This window comes from Nematolebias whitei, chromosome 3 (genome assembly GCF_014905685.2).
Source record: "Nematolebias whitei isolate Nwh7 chromosome 3, NemWhi1, whole genome shotgun sequence".
Lineage (NCBI taxonomy): Eukaryota > Metazoa > Chordata > Actinopteri > Cyprinodontiformes > Rivulidae > Nematolebias > Nematolebias whitei.
In genome coordinates this window covers 41,536,036-41,555,312 of record NC_056500.1, presented here as the reverse complement: position 1 = coordinate 41,555,312, position 19,277 = coordinate 41,536,036, and the positions used below count along the sequence as shown (strand labels likewise).

The following is a 19,277-nucleotide window of genomic DNA, read 5'->3' as shown; positions in this document are numbered from 1 at the left end:
ACTCGTCCAAAAGTTAAGGTCTTTGTCCCCGTGTGCATTTGCAAACATTAATCTGGCTTTTTGATGTTTCTTTTGATGTCGATAGTTTCACTGTGTTTAACAACACACTCTTACAGCTTCAGCCAGCATCTTCACCAGGTCTTTTGCTTTTGTTCTTGGGTTGATCTGCACATTTCAGACCAAAGCACGTTCATCTGTGGGACACAGAAACCAGTCTCCTTCCTGAGCGGTATGATGGCTTGACATTCCCATCTTGTACTTGTATATAATTTTTTTCACAGATGAACGAGGCACCTTCAGGTATCTGGACATTGCACCCAAGGATGAACCAGACTTGTGCAAGTCCACAATTCTCTTCCTGACATGTTGGCTGATTTCTTATGACTTTCCCATGATGTTACACAAGGAAGTGGTGTGTCTCTAATTAGCTCAGATGTTATCAATAAACCTATCAGAAGCTTCCAAAGACGTGACGGCAAATGTCCCAAATTGTTTAAAGGCATAATAATCTTAGTATGTATTTTTTAATTCATTCAACCTTTATTTAAACAGGTTAATCCCACTGAGCCTCGGCGACTCATTTACGAGAGACTAGATTTCTTTAACAAACAGTGACGACAACAGTGGCCAACAATAGACCATCATAAAGGATGCATACAAATTGAGATATTTTTTTAACAAGTGAAAACAAAATGGTATTTAAAAGAAAATGTAACAAAAACAGCTAGATTGTAGGGCAGTGTAACTTTTGATTGAAAAAAAAAATCAAATTGCCTTTAAAAAATTCTCACTCTCATTCTGGCATTTTGCAAATAGAAAAAAAAAATAGATTATCCTAACTGACCTATAATGAGAAAACTATTAATTTCAGGTTGGTCAGTGTGAAAAAACGCATACATGTATTTAAATTGTGTATATAAACTTCTGGTTTCAACTGTAAAACTGAAATGAATTGTGCTTCTTATTATTCCATTTTTTAATTGCTCCATTCAGCCTCTTTCTGTTCATTTCAGCGTTTGTCAGTTTCAGTTACTTTTTTTCAATTTCAGCATTTTCTGCTCATTTCATGTTTTTTGTTGTCGCCAATTTCAGATTTTTTGGAATCTTTACAGCCTCTCTGAACTGATTTTGCTCTATTCAGCTTTTTCCAACACGTTTCTGCTGTTTGTCTTTTCCTGTTTCATCAAATGTCAGCTGTTCAAATTCAGCTGACAAAGTTTAGTGCTGAACGCTTTTCGACCTCCTGGTTTCAGCGAATTCAGCAGCTTCCAGCAGAAATGATTTAAAAAGCAGCGGTCACTGCATTTTCACAGGAAATGACATTTCTGTAGTTTCATTTGAGCCGTTTCCATTCTTAACGCTGGCTTCTCAGTTTTCCATCTCGATATTGTTCTTGATCTGCCAGCATACATTTATTTTATGATCTTCCCATTTCATTTGTAGTAGTCCAGATTTTAGATGCGACTGAGAACATCCAACATCTTTTGATTTACTTCTTGAAGTCATAATCCTCACCTATGTTTAAACTGACATGTGACATCTTATGTTGGAGCCATGATTCATGTCCCGTTTGTGCAGCAGCTCCAGTGTGAGAGCACTTTTTAACTGAAGACTACATTTAATCTGACAGGTGTTTATTTTAGAACAGATTACAGTGATTCCATTATTTTTGCCAGAGGTTGTAAAACTGATCAACTTTTCAAATCAAAATGGCAGCCACAGCTAATCAACTTTAACAGTTTGTGTTGGTAATTGATGTACTCGTCAAGTTCATGGAGTTAAAATTTAGTGTGGTAGTAGCGGAGAATCATCAAAACAGTGCTTCACTCAACAGTTGGAGTAAACTTTGTTAGGAAAATATTTCCTGAAGCACTGGATTCATAAGTGAAACTGTTCAAGGTTCAAACACCAGTGTTTATGGACTGGTGTTCAGATCCTGCTCTTGTCCACACTGTACACCCCCAACTGTGCTGCCAACAACTCAGTCATCAGATTTGCTGATGACACGATGGTCATGAGGTTGATCAGCAACAACAGACTGGAGGTCCAGGTGCTGGCAGCTTGGTGTAATAACCACCCCTAAAGAAATCAACTTCTGAAAGTTGAGACCTGCACTGGATTCAAGAGCATGAACGAGGAAGAGGTGGAACCGATCTAAGATTCAGGTTCTTCAGTCTGCACATCTCCGAGAACCTGAGCTGGACTTTAACTCTACCCACATCATCAAAAAAGTCCAAAAGCACACGTCATATTTCATCCAAAAGACCTGTCATGAACTGACCAACTTGAGCATGAACTTTGATGTTCTGAACCACTTTGGCTGTGACTGCTTCAAATGAGTCGGCGGGGGAGAGGGCGGACACCAGAAACCATCTTATCACCATCAAACTGGTTGACCCATTGTGTGAAGCTGCTATTTATAAGACTGAGTTTGTTGTGGCTCCTCGGACTGAAGAAATCTTTTGGGTGAAAGACGACACGTTTCAACACAAAGAACCCGTCCAGAGAACCTGAATTAACATATGTACATATATATTTGTTCACATATATACCAATATAAACATTTTGCACAACTGTTGCTGCTAAAAGAGAGAATGCATTTTATTTTATGCACATTTGAAAATTGCACCATTGTCGCTGCTAGAGATTGTTGTCGACCCAAGTTCTTTTGAACACTCCTGTATGATGACAAGTTACTTCTTAAAAGTAAACAATAAATAAAGAATGAAGATGCAACACAAAAGCAATGGTTTAAGATATTTATTAACCTACTAGATCATCCCAACTTCAAGCGTCTTTCTCGCATCTGAAAAAAAAAAGAAAAAAAAAAGGCATTGTTTTAATGATTCACCTCGAGTTAAACCATGCTGTCATATGTAGGCCCGTTGCGATAATAAATCAGTCGCATGATAAATGAAAATGATCAACCTCATTTTCATTTATTGGCTTCATCGTTTCTTGGTGTCTCTCTTTCTACTGAAGACAGGATGAGAAAAGGCTCATCTCCAGTGCTCTTCACGGACACCTCCCTTTCTCTTTAAAATCCATTTTAACCATCCAAAATCATGTTTTTGGATTATTAAAAGCAGCTAAGCTACAAGCTAAAAGGCAGACAGACCTCAGGGTAAAACCTCAGTCTTGTCGAGCTCCAAAATTCATGGTTGAAACCTGTGCATTCGTGTAAAAAGTTGGTTTTTCTCTGCAAAAAGAAGCTGAGAATTAAAAAAAACAAACAAAAAAAAAAGTTAAAATCTGGTCCTCTGGACATTAAAAAAAAATTAAAAATTGTAGAAACATTTCTTCTCATCCGAAAGACTTCAGTCTGAGGTGCTGTATTCAGTACTACATGCAAAACAAATTCAATTTTTTTTTTGACAATTACTAATTATTGTCAAATTTCAAATAATATCGTTTATCGAAATAATTTGACAATTAATCGCCCAGCAGTTTGTTATCGTGACAGGCCTAGTCATATGAAACTTGAGCTACGACCAACTCAGGCTGTTTTCAGTGAGTAGGCTTGCTACAAGGTTTTCAGAGGATTCTTTCTGCTCGAGTGCATTAGAATGCTTTGAATGATCCGAGACGTCTTCTCACCGTCAATGGCCAAAGCATCCCTCAACACAAGGTCCATCAAGTGGTGAACAGATTTCAGTCGAACACATGAAGTAGACCTGAGGGGACAGCAAATGGAAACCAGGAACTCATATGAGTGGGCTTTGTCATTTACAATCAAACTTTTTTACATACATGATCACAAACTATATTTAGACATAAAACTAACTATTGATGAAAAGCAACCATTTCTAATAAAAAGGTACATATACGTTTATAATAGTTAAATAGTAACTAAGAGAGTATCGGACATAAATGTCCACTTGATGTATCAAATGGTATTTCTGCAGCTCAGAATTCTCTGCGTAGCCTCACCTCTTCATTTACGTCCTGGAAGTCACCATCAGGAAGGAACTGGAAGGTGCGAATGGTGAAGCGGCGTGTCTGACTCTGACGAGATGGAGGTTTGGGATCACTGAGCAAGGTTTCTGGTGGCGCTGGGTCCAAAGCGTTAGGACAACTAGAGAATACAAAATTCACAAGTCAAACTGGTAAAGTCCGATTGCAGTTTGAGAGAAACAGCAGCAACAGAATCCTCCTTTGTGAATGCATGAATATTTTTATGCTCGTCCTTTTTGGACATACCCGTTGTAAAGCAGCACCCACACAGCTTTTCCAGAGCGGGGGTAGGCCACACAGAAATGCACCAGCAGCACCAAACTGGGATCTGGGGAGTTGAGGAGCCGCACTTCAAGGTGGAGAGGTTTCCCTAGCAACATGTGCAGGGGCTGGTGGTACTGTGGGTAGTAGCTGCTGTACTGGGCATCTAACGTTACATGGTGGGATCAGAACAAAAGAAAAAGATTTGAGAAACCCTTTTATTTTTATGCACAGTAACAAAAGTTGTGAAGTTTATAGCAGTGAAGATAAATTACCTTTAGCAATCCTGAGCTGAACACCAAACACACCTCGAGTATGAATTTCAGGACCAAAAGTTGGTGTTTTCACCACGTAGCCGACACTCAGAACTGTTCCCGGCACATACCTGCACTCCACCAGCAACCTGAAAACGACCCGAGTGCAAAGCCATAATTACAGTCTGAGCAGAGGAAAGCTGTTCTATCTGCCTGGATTTGCTGGCACAACTAGCAGCCATCTTCCATCATAATCGGCTTTTTGCTCTGGCCCCCAGTCAGATGGTTCAGATAAACTTTAAACAGCCATTTGGTTTCTGACACGGTCAGACAGCATGTCTCAAAGAGCAGCGCTCAGACCATAAACCTGAGAAACAGATGCTCCAGCTTGGCTTCAATGGTCCCTGAGCATTTACTGGAAACATTTCAGGAGCAGCTGCTGCATTTTTAACTGGTCAGTAAGGTCCACATTAAATAAAAAAATAAAATAAAACAACGTGTCAAGTGTCTGTATAAGAGCATTAAAATCCTTTCTGCTTCCAACGTCTTTGTCAGTTCATTTTACATCGATTGTTGTCATTGTCATGAATGTTTTTTTTACTGTTGTCACAAACCACAATAAGAACCAGAGTACTAGAGTACCACATGCACCACGTTAAATGCCCATAACAAAACCACTGTACAGCTCTATAGCAAAGATACTGTACAAACTTTGACCTTGATTTGTGACCTTGATAGTGGTGCTGGGATGATGAAGTGCATGTGACCATCCCTTAAGTGATGATACATTAAATTCGACATGTCATTAAATTATCTTGAGCAGTTTAGAAGTCTGCGTGGGACTAGAGAAAGTTTACGTACATACAAATGGACAAGACAGAGACTATACCATAATACAGTGATTTTCCACATCTGTGTCGTGAGAGATCAGGTGCACCATGGGAAATTATCTGATTTCACATAACTGGTAAAAAAAATAAGTCACAACAAATGAGTTGGTATAGTTGAGCATTTGCTATATGTTAAAGTAATTCAAAGTGTTTCTTGCCAGCAGGCGGCAGTAAGCACAATAATTATGACCTTGTTAATTAGAAATCTGAGACAGACCAAGTGCTTTGTGCAGCAGTAAGGATGCCAGTTGTAGTAAACCAAGAGGTGGCAGCGTGCGAGAAAGATTGCAGTGACAAGACGATAGTTAATATTTAAAGAAGAAAATTTAAGACTTTACTGGATCTGTGACAAAATTGTAGAGTCATTCACAGTATTTAATATTTTCATATTTCTGAGATATGTCATTTTCAAAAAATGTTTGGTGGTGTGATTTTTTTTCATGTTAAAATAAGTACTGTGGCACAAAAGGATGAAAAACACTGCCATAATGCATCCAACTTTAGACGGGTGAATAAAGATACAAAAGCTTTATCTGCAGGAAAAAACTTTGTAGCAGCTGCTGTTATGGCATTTGAGAGCAAAATAATACGTCAATGAAACCGAAGCCCAAGGACAAGAGAACAGAGACGTAAAGCTGGACATCAGGCATGGTGCATACATCGAGGACCCAGTGGACACCAGGTTTGACAGAAACTGCTCAGACAGAGCTCCAACAGTGCAACCACTGACTGCGGTCACTGCAGGGAAATGACCAGAACCAGAGCTCACCTGACAGGAGAATCTCTTGTGATGGTGCCGTAGTTCAGTCTGACTTTTTGCATCGTGTTGGTGACCTCCAATATATAGATTACAGTCTTGCCCAACACCTGCCAGGATGAACGTAAATGAAATGTTGAATGTGCATTATAGTAAATCAGGGCTATTCAACTTAACTGCTCAGGGGGCCACAGTTACTGAAAGCCAAGAGCTCAGGTCCTGGACATCCAGCAGTTATTGTCATTAAGGAAGTTTGTTTTATGGTTTAAAACTTAGTTTTAATTTAAAAATGAACAGAGTTCACCCGTGGGGCCTGATTTGGCCCCTGGGCTGCCATTTGAATAGCCCTGTATTAAAACTATGCGACAGTTGCCAGGGGATTAAAAAAACAAGTTATTTAATGCTTCTCTGACCAGAAACAAATCTCAAACAGAAAACCACACACTGATGTGTTTACAAGCCACAGTAAAGTGTTTTTATATACATCAGACGATAGTCAGTAAAAGTCAGTGTTTGAGGAGCCTGAGTGTAATGAATGATCCAGCAACAAAATGAAAGACAAAAAAAATGTCTTTGCTTGATCAATGACATGTAAATGGTAAATGGACTGTACTTATATAGCGCCTTTCTATCTAATCAAGATACTCAAAGCTCTTTACAACAATCTGTGTCCTCATTTACCCATTCATACAGCACTACTAGATCTCTACAAAGTTAATTGAACAAATCATTCTAAAGAGACTAGTCAGAGCTTTAGATCACAATTATACAATGATGGGACACATCAGAGGCTATGAGGGGTTCAGTGTCTTGCCCATGGACACTTCGGCATGTGACTGCTGGTGGATTCGAACCCCCAATTCTTGCATTGGCTGACGACTGCTCTAACCACTCAGCCACAGCTGCCCCTAAACACGACTAAAAGTTCCCTTTGAACAGTTTATACCATTGGATGTTTTGATAATGGTAAAGAGTCAATTTTTGAAAATTTCCCACAGGTTCAGAAGTAGTTTGATACCTGGTCACTGGGGAAACTCCAGCACATAGCTGTTTACTTCCCCCTGTATTTTAGGATGAACAAGAAAAATGGTTAAAAACTGCGAATGATCAACTCCAATCCGTTTTGGAAATGGGTCTGAACGACTGATTCCTCTCAGGCCTGCACAATTTTTGCTTCTAACTGCAGCCTAGACCGAATTAGTTTTGACCTTTAAACTCCAAAATGTTCATTAATCTATGTAATCAAGGATCTGTGGAGTGAAAAGATTTTAATGCACATTATTGGATTAGTCTCACGGACAATCTCATTGTGCAGGGACTTTTCCAGCCACGAGGCACAAACGATCATCTGATCGTAGTGCGATACTGTTTATAGCAGTTTCTCTCACAAAACTAAATATCTCTTCACCGTTTCCACCAAGACATTTAAAAGAGCAGACTGAGCAAGGCCCTGTCTGTTACTGCAGATATTTTAAAACAGACTTCATGCTGAGTTTACACCTGTCACAAGCAAACTGACCTTTTGATGACAAAAACAGGATAAGGTTTTTCCTTGGACAGCAAGCACCCTCCATAGGCAAGTAGCCTAGGAGAAACACTAGGAAGCTTCACCAGCTTAAATTAAAAGTTAAGAGCTTGTAAAGGTGGTGGAGGCGTGGGGGTGGCAGAGGTTAGAGAAGGCGAGCCTTTGATCGAGGTCGTCTGTTCAAATTCTCCGACAGTTTTATCAAAAATGTGGAGCACCCACACCTTATTTTGCCTTGAGCAAGACCCTTAATCCCACCAGCTGCTCCCCAGGAGTCTAGCAGTCCTCTGCTCCACATGCGTGTGCTCATATGTGGAATTCATAGAGGATTAAGAATATATAATTTTCATTATTATTCTGAGAAGTGTTATTTCCAGTATTTTTACTCTGTCCACCCTGTTTACTCCGTTCATGTATGATTGTGCAGCTACCCATCCAGGCTGTCACATTGTAAAGTTTGCAGATGATACAGCGGTGGTTGGATGCATCACAAACAACGATGAGTCCAGCTACAGGCAGGAGGTGGAACATCTGGAGAGCTGGTGCAAAGAGAATAACCTTCACATCAATGTGAAGAAGAAAGGAGACGGTCGTGGACTTCAGAAGGTTTGTAGCTCTGTTTTTATGCCGTCTTTTATCTTGTTTTTAACTGATGTTTCAGCACTTTGTTTCAGCTATGGCTGTGTTAAAGTGCTTTATAAATAAAAGTTGATGATGATGATGATGAAGGAACAAACACACCTCCCCCTGAACATAGGAGGATCTGCAGTGGAAGTGGTCTCCAGCTACAAGTACTTGGGTGTACACATGAATGACAACCTCAGCTGGAGCAACACCACCACCAGCCTGATCAAGAAAGTTCATCAGAGACTCTACTTCCTCAGGTGGCTGAGACGAGCTGGTCTGGGAAGCTCAGTCCTCACCTCCTTCTACAGGTGTGCAGTGGAGAGCACCCTGTGCTCCAGCATCAACGTGTGGCATGGAGGCTGCACAGCTGCAGAAAGAAAAGCTTTGCAGAGAGTGGTGAAGGCTGCACAGAAGATGTTGGAGTCAGCCTCCCCACCATCACAGACATCTACACCTCCAGATGCAGGAAGAGGGCCACCTGTATCATGAAGGACCCCACTCACCCAGCACACACTTTTTGCCCCACTCCTTTCAGGAAGGAGGTTGAGGAGCATTAAGTGTAGAACCACTAGACTGAGGAACAGCTTCTACCCTGAGGCTGTTAGACTCATGAATCTCTGATCAGAATAATCACTGTGAAAAATCACATGTTGCTGCTGATCTGTTTCATGTTGCTGCTGATCCGTTTGTTAATGTTGATGTGGTGTGAGTGACAAAGAAACTGACTCTCTTTATGTCACTATGCAACAGTTTTAACTCTAGATGAAAAAAATGAATAAATGTACTGCATTTTTTAAGGAAAATATATTTCAACAGAAACTTCTCTAGATCAGACTGTCCAAAATTCTGATCATGTTGCTCTTTATTTAGTATTAAAAAATTATATATTTTTACTTTCTGCAATCTGCTCCAATTTTCACATTTTTTGCACCTGCCTCTCCAGATATTTCCACTTCTGTAGTACTGAAGTCTATTACTTGCATCTTTGCACATTTATTGCAACTTGCACAAGTTTAGCATTTTTGCACCTTACTTAGTTTCTGTTTTTATAGCAGCAGAGATTTAAACTAAGTGCTGCTGACCACATATCAGACCACGTTTCTACCTCATGTACCACCGGCACATGTACTAATCAACATGTATCTCTAGTCTCATCTCTAAAGCCTCCAGTATACTCCCGCGTACGTCCGTTCATGCGTACGTGCGCGTGTACTGTACGCAGAGGGTTCAGACTTCATACTCCAGCGTACACCCCGAGCAGCTCCACAGACAAGGGGCGTTTACCTTCGGGACAAATAGAGGTCGCCGATTGGTCATTTGCTGACACGCCTACTGGATTGATTGACAGGTCAGAAAAGGAAAAAAAAAAAAAGCGCTGGCAGCCTCAGCCGCAGTGGTGTTCTGCGTTTATATGTTGTTAATTTAAAAAAAAAAAAAAAAAGGCCACGCTTTCTCTACAGCCCACACATCAGACCAGCCCACCAGGAAATCTCCAGACCCTCCCGCAGCCACGCTGGACCTGAGTTTAATTCGCTCGTGCCAAATTCCTTCATTTCTCACCATTTCAGTCATGGCATCAACAGAGGAGGAAGAGATCGCTGCCTCTTGGCAAAAAAACAAAAGAAAATGTCAGATCAGGGATGAAGAAGGGGAATTTAATACATTGGTGTTGCATACAAAACAGTCCGTTGCCGGGCAGTTTATTGTGCGACACTGTGTACACGTACGCAGTCGTAAAAATTGAGCTTTGCACGAACATGCCCTGGGGGGTACGCTCGTACCTCCGCGTACGTACGTGCGTTCCTCCACGTATGGACGTACGCAGGAGTACACTGGGGGCTTCAAATACTTGTTTAGATAAGATTAGATGCCTTTCTACATTTATTATAGGTCTGTATTTACTGTATTGTTGTGTATCTGCACTGCACTGTATTATTTTTGCACAAAATGTTCTGTGTTGCACTTTGAGCCTGGAGGAACACTGTTTTGTTTCAATATGTACTTGTACTTAGCTGAAATGACAATAAAACCTTTCCGACTCCGTTTTCATAAGGCAACTCACCACTCTGCGGGTCCCACAGCTGTCCATTGGGATTTTGAACAAGGCGTAGTCAGCGGTCGCTCTGTGAGGTACGCAGGTGGAGTTGTTGGCAACGACGAGCCGAGTAGGAGAAAGAGGGGGGTCCGTGAGGGATGAAGGCACGGAGAAAATCATGTGGCGGTCAATAGTGCACTCTGCAAGGGGATGCACACAAACGCACAGTTATGAAAAGGTCACATGAACAGAAAGGTCAGAAATCTCAGGAGGCCAGTGATCTTAGGCAGGACCTAAGATTCTGTCACTGCCAGCTTGAATCACACTGTGCTGACCCTGAATATCCTTCTTCACACATCCAGCAGCTACAGTCCTTACTTTCCTGTCCTCAAAACGGCTCAACTGCACTTAGCTAAGTGGCGTGAAAATGCCAGCAGGGATACAGAGTGAAGCTTACCATCCATGTGGTAGTAGCAGGCAGGGGGGTGCTTGTTGAAGCAGCAGCCCATGGAGAGGCACTCTGTCTGGGATATAGAGCTGGACCCACAGGGGAGGCGGTATTCACTCTGAAGGTTGCACTCTGAGGGGCAGCATGACAAATGTCAGACAAAGTTAAAATAACTGACTGGAAAAAACATCCTTTGAGCAAATGGAACAGCGTTTTAAAGAAGTAAAATCCATCTACCATGCTCAGACCTCAGGGTCACAACTGGACAGGAAAACTGAGCCTCCTTTCTTCCACTTTCTGTCATGTACATCACATTGATAAAAAACCTTTCATTCTGTTGGGTGGAAAACAGGAATACCAGCGTTACTCTCCTCAAACTAGATGGTTACACAAAAGGTCACACGCTCAATATGAGATCAGGATCAGTACTTGCCTGCACACTCGTGTGACAGTGAGACTGCAGGTGGAGAATCAGAAGGATCTCGCCATCCTTGTTTTTGCTTGCAAAATACCCGCAGTTTTTTGGGACATCGAGGAAATTCATCGTCTTCCCTTTGCCATCTACAATACATGTATGGAACCAAATGTAAATATACAGCTTTGCAAAAACAAAGACAAAACCAACATGCGGTACATTGATGTCCCCCATCGCTGAAGAATTCAATAGTGAATGTTTGTAGCTTTTAAGATGAGTGTTTTTCAGGACTGGAATTAAAACAGGGAATGAAGTAAACCTTAAATGTTTTTGAAACAAGGTATTCAAGTGAGTAGGAGTTACACTGGACAAAAAAAAAAAGTTTATTTTACATTTTGCTTGTCTGAGGCAGCGCAGAGTGATGGATCCTGGCACAGCGAGCAATTTTGTGGATAAAATTTGAGGAACCTATACTTTTAGGTAATAAACCTATAAAGCATAGTTTCTTCAAATGATAGTGGTAGCCATCTTGGATTTTGATGTGGCAACCCAGTTTTCAAAAAGGAACCTCTTGTTCCTTAAGCTTATTACTTATTTGTGTGTGTGTGTGTGGTGGCCATCTTGGATTTGAACTGGCAACTTTAATTTTTAAAAGGAACCCTTTTGCCTTAATGTAGCAACACACCAAAATGGAAATATGTACCTCACTTATTTTTCATGTGCACAACAAGCACGGACAGACTGAAAATATTTCCAATTTCCCCTTTTCGTTCTGCAACGCGAGACAAGAACAAATCTGGGGCACTGCACCCTGAACAGTTAAAACAGATCTGATGGGTACCACATGCACTCGGTACTTACAACATGAATATGCACACACCTGTAAGAACCACTTCTGAAATGGGACCAGGGGGAAGTATTACTTTCATCTGATGGGAGGAGCAGAAGACTTCAGTCTTGACGTCAGTCTGAAGGAGAGTGGAGATCCGTGGAGTAAGGGGTTTGTGCGGATCGACCGGGGCTTGAGTTTCAGGGATTTTCTGAGTTTCATGGCTGCTTCGATATGGGCATTGCAGATTCAGAGTCATATTCTGCCGAATGGAAAAGTCCCAATACTTGATGGGTAAGGAAAAAGTCGTGGGAGTCTAAAGAGAAAGAAATCAATAATGAAAACAAATTTCTCTAGGAGCAACCACGCATAGTTTCCAGCTACTGCATTTAAAAATAAAGTGTGTGAATTTAGCTGTACTGAAAAGAACAGAGTTCTCATCAGCCGAGCAGCACAGACAACACCTGCACAGATGCATGCTGCACAACTGACTTATTGTCTCTCAGATCCATCACAAATATAATCTGCCAATAAAACAACTGCTGGTCCCTGTTCAGCCTCCAAGCAGAAATAAATCAGCACAAACTCCCAGACTCAGCAGCTCATTTTGTTATTAAAAGGTGTAGTTGTAGTAGGTCCCATTTTAAGCAAAGATCATTTTAACATAGAAAATCAAACTTTTATTTGTAAATGGCAAAAAATTTAACGTTGGAAAAATGCAACTACATCCCAACAATAAAAACAATCTGACAGAGCCTAACCAGTGCGCAAAAAAATAATATTAGATTTGCCTTATTAGTATGTTACCTTTTTAGTAAAATTATAAATATACAAAGTAATGTTTTCCATATTCTTAAGATTGTCATGTTCCTGCAATTTGCCTATACATTAAGAGCATGCAACTTAAAGTTACTGCTGTACGAAACATTTGTTGCATTCTATTTCATAACTAAGAACTTGTGTGGTTTCATTTAGATCAATGATAAGGATGAAGACCTTTGAAGCTATGAAAACCAACCAAACTCTGTCTTACTTGTAAGTTGCTGTGGCAGGCAGGCAGAGGAGAGTAGACGATTAACCTGTAGTCCGCAAGCCTCCGCAACTTGTACCTACAGCCGGGGGACACACTGGAGACAAACTGCCATGTACCCATGTGATCTGAGGTTTAAAAGTGAAGTTACAGCAACAATCACATTTTACTTTAACATCAAAAAGTAAAAGTTAATTCTAAAATCATGTTACAGGGTTTATGAGCAAGAGGGTTATATTTTAATATGAACGATTCAAACAAAGAAACGTGGTAAAAGCTATAGCATAAAGGAAACAACCTCTATATTAAACTTAAATCTTACAATTTCCCAATGAGAAAAAAAAAAGAAAACAGTTTCTTGTATAAGTTATGGTAATTCTTGTTTTTAGAGTAACCATCTTCTTCAATCGCATTTTAAACTTGCTTTTGGAAAATGGTTCTTTCTTTAAGTATTAATAAAAAAAAAAAAAAACGTATTGTTTTGATTTTTAATTGACAAGATAAAACTGTACTCTACTAAAGAAAACAAAAGCTTATGTTTGTACAATACTGACCTTTGACTTGAAGGGATTCTGGGTCAGCAAAAGGCAAAAATACAGCCATCTTGTCCTTTAGACACTGAAGATGTGGAGTTCGAGAAGAAGGAAAGTCTGGGAATATGCTGGTAGTGTAAGGGGTTTTTGTCTTTGTAAGTTGGCTTGTTGGCTCAAGGGGTGAAATTGGATGAGGTAGGTTCTTTGGATCCAAGGGAGAAGTTGGATGAGGTAGGTTCTTTGGATCTAAGGGTGAAGTTGGATGGGGTAAGTTTCTTGGAAAGAGTGGCAGAGGGAGATAAGCAAGGATCTTTGGATTGAGAGGCAAAAGGGAACGTGGTTCGTTCTTTGGATAGAGGGAAAAAGGAGGTTGGGGTTGAAACTCTGGAGAGACGGGCAAAGAGAGATGTGGTATCAGGTAGTGATATCCTTGTGGAGCCACTGGTTTCCTAGGTTTCTTTCTGGTGAGTGGAACCTGTGAAGGCAGCTGAAAGTAAAAATAATTTTGCAGATCCAGTTGTCCAGATGGATGTTTAGACTGGTCAGTGGTACCGACTGTGGGACTAAAGAGCAGATGAGCATAAAGATCTGGAGCAGGATACAACCCTGGCTTTTGGTTGTAAGAGAGCAGTGGATACAGAGGTTTGGCTTGATGTGGGAGACCTTCAGGTCGTTCTGGTGGAAAGACTGGAGTGGGGACAGTAACTGGAACTTGGGTAACAGGTGTTGCTGTGGTTATAGAATGGTAAGATGTCTGTAGGTAGTACTTTGGAAAAGAACCTGCTCGAGGTTTGGGAATTTCTTTTTCTTCTGGGGTTGAGAAAATCGGAGAAAATTGCAAGTAAGGATAATATAGACCATATGGGTATTTAGAAGGGTGATCAGGTGAATTAAAAAGTTGAGGAGAAGGACCTTTCCTTGGAAAATAGTAATGAGAATGAGGATAGTGCCCATCAAAAGAAAAAGACAATTTTCCAGATCTAGAGGGGTACTCCTCCAACAACTGGGACTTGGGGAAATTGTCAATGCTGAACTGACGTGAATGGGGGGGTTGTGGGGCAGGAGGAGAGACTTGCGGCAGTTGGTGGTACCGGAGGCCAGGGTAGGGGGAATAGTTTTGCTGATGGACAGTTTGCTTCTGGTCTGAAGTCTTAGGAGAAGGAAAAAATGAGGAGCTGGGTTTGATGGTATCTGGGCTGTAAGAGGACTGAAGATCACCAGGAGACACAAATGAAAACTTTGGTAGAGGGGGGGAACTGGGAAACTGAGCAATGACTGGGCAGGAGAGAAGATACCGATCGTTGTCTAAAACAAGATGAAGCTGCAGACCATCCTGTCAAAAGATTACAAATACTTTTTTTTCCCCCACAACAGCAAATTTGTAATAAAACCTCTTTAAAAAAAAAATCTTACATCTGCAGTGACACAAGGAGCACTGTGGGAAACGAGAAAGGTAAACTCTTGAGGTTGGGAGTCAACCTGGAATGCGCACATTTCAGATACAAATGGACCTCTTGCTCCATTCACTGTAAAACAGATTGTACACATTTCTGTGATTGTCAGCTTTAGAAAAGAAACGGTATCTTTTGGGTTTAGCTACCAATACAGAGTTTGAAACTGAGCCAATTTGCATTCCTTCTGGTAAACTGTTTTTGTCATCACCATCATTAATTCGTAACTTTTGTGTTTATCAAGACAGATTAATAAATTCACCTGCAGGACTGAACACTTTGCATAATTTGTAATATACAGCAGGATGATTAAACACTCCAGATAATAAATCAGCCCTGAGCTACACTCCCTCAAAGTACCAGTACTGGAAACAGTGAGGCCAGTTCATACAGTTTTGTTGAATACATTTGGGATTGACAGCCAAGGGTGAATTTGAAAAAAGGCAACATTTCAGCTTCAATTTCCATCTTATGTACCTGGATTGGACATCTTAGAAGATAGCAATAAAACACCCTTTTTTTTTTTGCTGAGCGAAAGTACTAGACTAGAGCAAAGTGGCTGACAGGTTTGTTGTTGTCCAGGTGTGTCATGTTGCATTGATTATGCAAACAAATCGTGCCGAATGTCTCAGTTTCAGATTGGTTTTTTTCTTCCTGTATGGTCTGCATTTATAGGCCATGCAAGTGAAACCAACATGAAAACCAGAGACCTGTCTACGGGTGAAAAATAAAGCTGAGAGAAAGCTTGTGAAGCCGAGAGGAGAAAAACAATCTGTCAAAGCTGTTGCATAAACATTAGCCAATACCAGTCCAACCATTAGAAATGTCTTGGAGCAGAAAGAACACACTGGTGTCCTCAGTAACAGATGTCAAAACAGAAGACCAAGGAGAACAGCAGCAGTTCACAACAGAAGAACCCTAAAACAACTGTTGGTGATGTCAACAGCAACTTCCAGAGACCAGGGGCCTCATGTCAGAGTGCATAGCTCTCATCTGGACAACGGTGGAACCGAGCACAGATCAGACACCTCCCCTGACACGCCTTCATTCAAATATGCAAATAAGTACAAAAATACACTGCATTTGTGATTCTCCTCTTTGCACAGTCAACAATTATGTCTAAATGCAGGAAAATGAGGTAATGTGAGTCAGAGATGCTCTTAAATGGGTATAAAATCATATTTGCCACACATGCAGAGGTTTGATTGTGTGTGAAGCTGCGGCTGTCATTGACTGAAGTGAATATTAGCCAATCAAGATGGTACTTTCTAATCATCACAAGGGACCTTTTCAGTGTGAAGGGCTCAAGTGTGCCCTTGTGGTAGATATAGGTTAACTAATAACTCTGTAGATTTTAAGTATGAAAGGCCATACTGTCCACTGCAACATAAGTGGATTGAACTGAACAATGAGATTAGCTTCAACAGATGAAGTGAAAAAGCACTGGTGTAAATACTTATGGTACGTAGCACAGGTAGACTGTGCTCCTGTCCCTGTATCTGCACTGCCATGCCGTAGCTGGAGCAGAAGACTGAAGGGGCAGCCAGGGAGAACGAGGTGGGCACTGAGGACATCTTCCTCGGGCAGGACAGCTTTACTGGACTGCCCAACCACAGCAAGGGGAGCACATAACTGTCATCCTGACAAAGAAGAAACAAACCAGCTCTGATGGACACAACACACCAGTGTACTGTGGACAGGGATAAAAGTGAGCCACTGCTGGTACCTCCTGGTGGATGTAGCAGCCATCGTACGGCACCATCATCTCCAGATTACGCCATGATGCCTTCACTGAGTAACCACAGGAGGAGGGCAACTGGAAGACAGAGATGGGAGAGGAGCTCTCTGTGGAGAAAAACAAACTGATTCAAGCTAAAGAACCGTCAGTCTTCTTGTAAAACCTGCAGAAATCACAGAGCTTTCACAGATTATATATTTAGACATTTTACAACTGAAGTGGCTGATGACAAAACTGCAGACTGAAAAAGTTAAAATGGCAAATGTGTATTTTTAGCAAAAACAAAAAAGGCACATTATGAAAATTTCATTATTTTATTATTGTTTGAAATGTGTGTGTTGAATCCAAGTTTCGTTATAAAGACCAGAGGCCCTTACTTCTGTCCACCTGCAGGTGTGTGAATCCATGACCAGAAACAGTCAAGGTCATGCCATCATCACTGCACTCAACCAAAGGCTGCATAGCTTCCCAGTCAGAGGAATATGGACTGGAGTCACGCGACAGGCCCCAGATCTTCCCCCGTTTGTTAGAAAAACCTACAACAGAAAAATACAACATGAAACTTATACTTTTTTTACAATCCCTTTTCAATTATGTACTACATACTAATTCACATTACTATCAGTTGAATACAGTTTTTTATACAACACTTAATTCTCAACAGAAATTGTCACAGGGCACTCTAATAATTAAGCACAGATCTATTTTCCTTTTCTAAAAACACAGCCACATTAAAATCCAATTGCAGACAATTAATTCCAATTATAAAAACACAAGATACTGTATGTGACGATCAGGAAATTATATCTTAGGAGGACTGTGCAGAATCGTGACATTTGTCGAATCCTCCTGAGCAGCACTGAGGCGAGAGTGGAGGGGAACAACTTCCTTTAAACAGGAAGACGCCTCCAGCAGAACCAAAACCAGGATCGTGGATGGGGTTAGAGAGGACAGGAAAGACAAACACAGGACTGGTCCAGGTGTAGTGTCTATGCAAGGGAGAAGAAAACAGGTCGGCTGAAGGACATTTGTACAAACAAGAAGAAGGCCATACGTGATAAATGCTTGGATCAGTTTATCTGCATCATTCTGGGACGAGATGTTTAGTTTAGTTTTAGTGATATTGTTCAGGTGGAAGGAGGCAACAAAATCCTGATCAAAAACAACACAAAGGGTATTACATTAGGACTGGAGGTTAAATTAATGTCATCCGCAGGAAGTTCCTAAGTTACTGAAAAAAATGCTTAAATTATGAAAAGTAAATTGTAACAACTGGAAAAAGTAGAACATTAAAGTAATTTTGTTGAACAGTTTGTGGACATTTAAAAAGTTTACCAAAAGTTTAGTCAAAATTTTAACTCATAACCGTCTTTATCATCATTATCGTCCACCAAATAAAGGCTTCGTCTGTTTGCCTGTAGAATAAAACCTGGTGAAGCTGCTTTTATTACATCCAGTCTTTTCCTTTGTTTGACCAAGAAGGATCTCGATCATTTGCAGACAGTTCAGAATGGTTCTTGTAGGTTCTTGCTGCTGCAAGACTTTTAACCAACACACAGAGAAGACAGCACACAACACCAGTGTTAATCTCTTTACATTGGCTACTGGTACATTTTAGAAGTCATTTTAAAATTTTAGTTTTCTCTTTTAGAGCCTTGAGTGGTCAAGCCCCAGTCTATATTTCTGACCTTTCGGAGCCCTACTCCTCTTCACGGAGCCTCAGATCTTCCAGTCAAAAGCTATTAATGGTCCCACGGACTCATTTTAAGACCAGGGGGGGATAAAGCTTTTAGGGCTGTGGCCCCCAGACTGTGGAATGCATCGTCTCCGTCTTTGCGCTGCCTTGATTCTCTTAATACTTTTAAAAAGCAGCTGAAGACATTTGTTCAGATTGGCTTTTAATTAGTTTTATACACTTTTTTAATCATTTGTGTTTTTATATTTGATCTTGTGTTTTTATGGCTTGTATTCTGTGAAGCACTTTGTGGTTTCTGGCCTGTAAATGGTGGTGCTATATAAAAAAATAATTACTGACCGACTTTAATAAATCAGTGGACATAGACTACAATAAAATAAATTAGAGCCAACCCAATTCACGTTTAGAGCCAACTAGACTAATAAATAAAACCTAACTCAGTCAAACAGATCATTTGCCAACAGTCATTTAAAACGTTCACCGAGATCTCGCGATATCACACGAGATTCCACCAAAGACCACATTTGAGGCGGGCGATATGCATCCTTCAGGACGTTCAGCATGGACCCTGATGCTGCGTTCACTTGCATTTCTTTATTTCTAATTTTAATACTTAAAGACAATGTGTATTTATCTGACAGGCTCATCTCCAGAAGCTCTAGACTTTTAAACAGAACCAAATGAAGACTTTCTTTTTGACCTGCAAAGTCCGCTTGGTATCCATCTTGAGGGTCCGCAGAGGGCTGTCCCTGCGGCCGGACTTCACCTCTGGTCCAGGTGCTGTCCAGCGTGAAGTTGGTCCCAGTTTGACCCGGTGCTGGTGCGCTGGCGTGC

At 40.9% G+C, this 19,277-nt stretch overlaps 1 protein-coding gene and 1 long non-coding RNA gene across 2 annotated transcripts; both read right to left on the bottom strand.

The window, feature by feature from the left end:
- Positions 1–4,027: 4,027 nt before the first annotated feature.
- LOC119407521 (zona pellucida sperm-binding protein 4-like) lies at positions 4,028–11,295 on the bottom strand. The gene is made up of 7 exons (XM_037674344.1): positions 11,181–11,295; positions 10,761–10,883; positions 10,331–10,503; positions 6,129–6,226; positions 4,491–4,618; positions 4,201–4,381; positions 4,028–4,052 (listed from the first exon to the last, which is right to left on the bottom strand). The coding sequence occupies exons 1-7, from the start codon at positions 11,293–11,295 to the stop codon at positions 4,028–4,030; spliced, it is 843 nt and encodes a 280-aa protein (XP_037530272.1).
- Positions 11,296–14,124: 2,829 nt separating this feature from the next.
- On the bottom strand, positions 14,125–16,493 carry LOC119408134. The gene is made up of 3 exons (XR_005186713.1): positions 16,466–16,493; positions 14,972–15,084; positions 14,125–14,891 (listed from the first exon to the last, which is right to left on the bottom strand). It is a non-coding gene; the product is annotated as an uncharacterized LOC119408134 (long non-coding RNA).
- Between the last annotated feature and the right edge of the window lie 2,784 nt (positions 16,494–19,277).

Excerpts from the sequence above, each read along its gene's own strand:
- LOC119407521 (XM_037674344.1), bottom strand. The coding sequence starts at position 11,295 with ATGAATTTCCTCGATGTCCCAAAAAACTGCGGGTATTTTGCAAGCAAA. Across the intron at positions 4,382-4,490 it reads TCAGCTCAGGATTGCTAAAG|ATGCCCAGTACAGCAGCTAC; the intron begins GTAATTTATCTT and ends ATGTAACGTTAG. Across the intron at positions 4,053-4,200 it reads TGGGTGCTGCTTTACAACGG|CGCCACCAGAAACCTTGCTC; the intron begins GTATGTCCAAAA and ends CTTTGGACCCAG.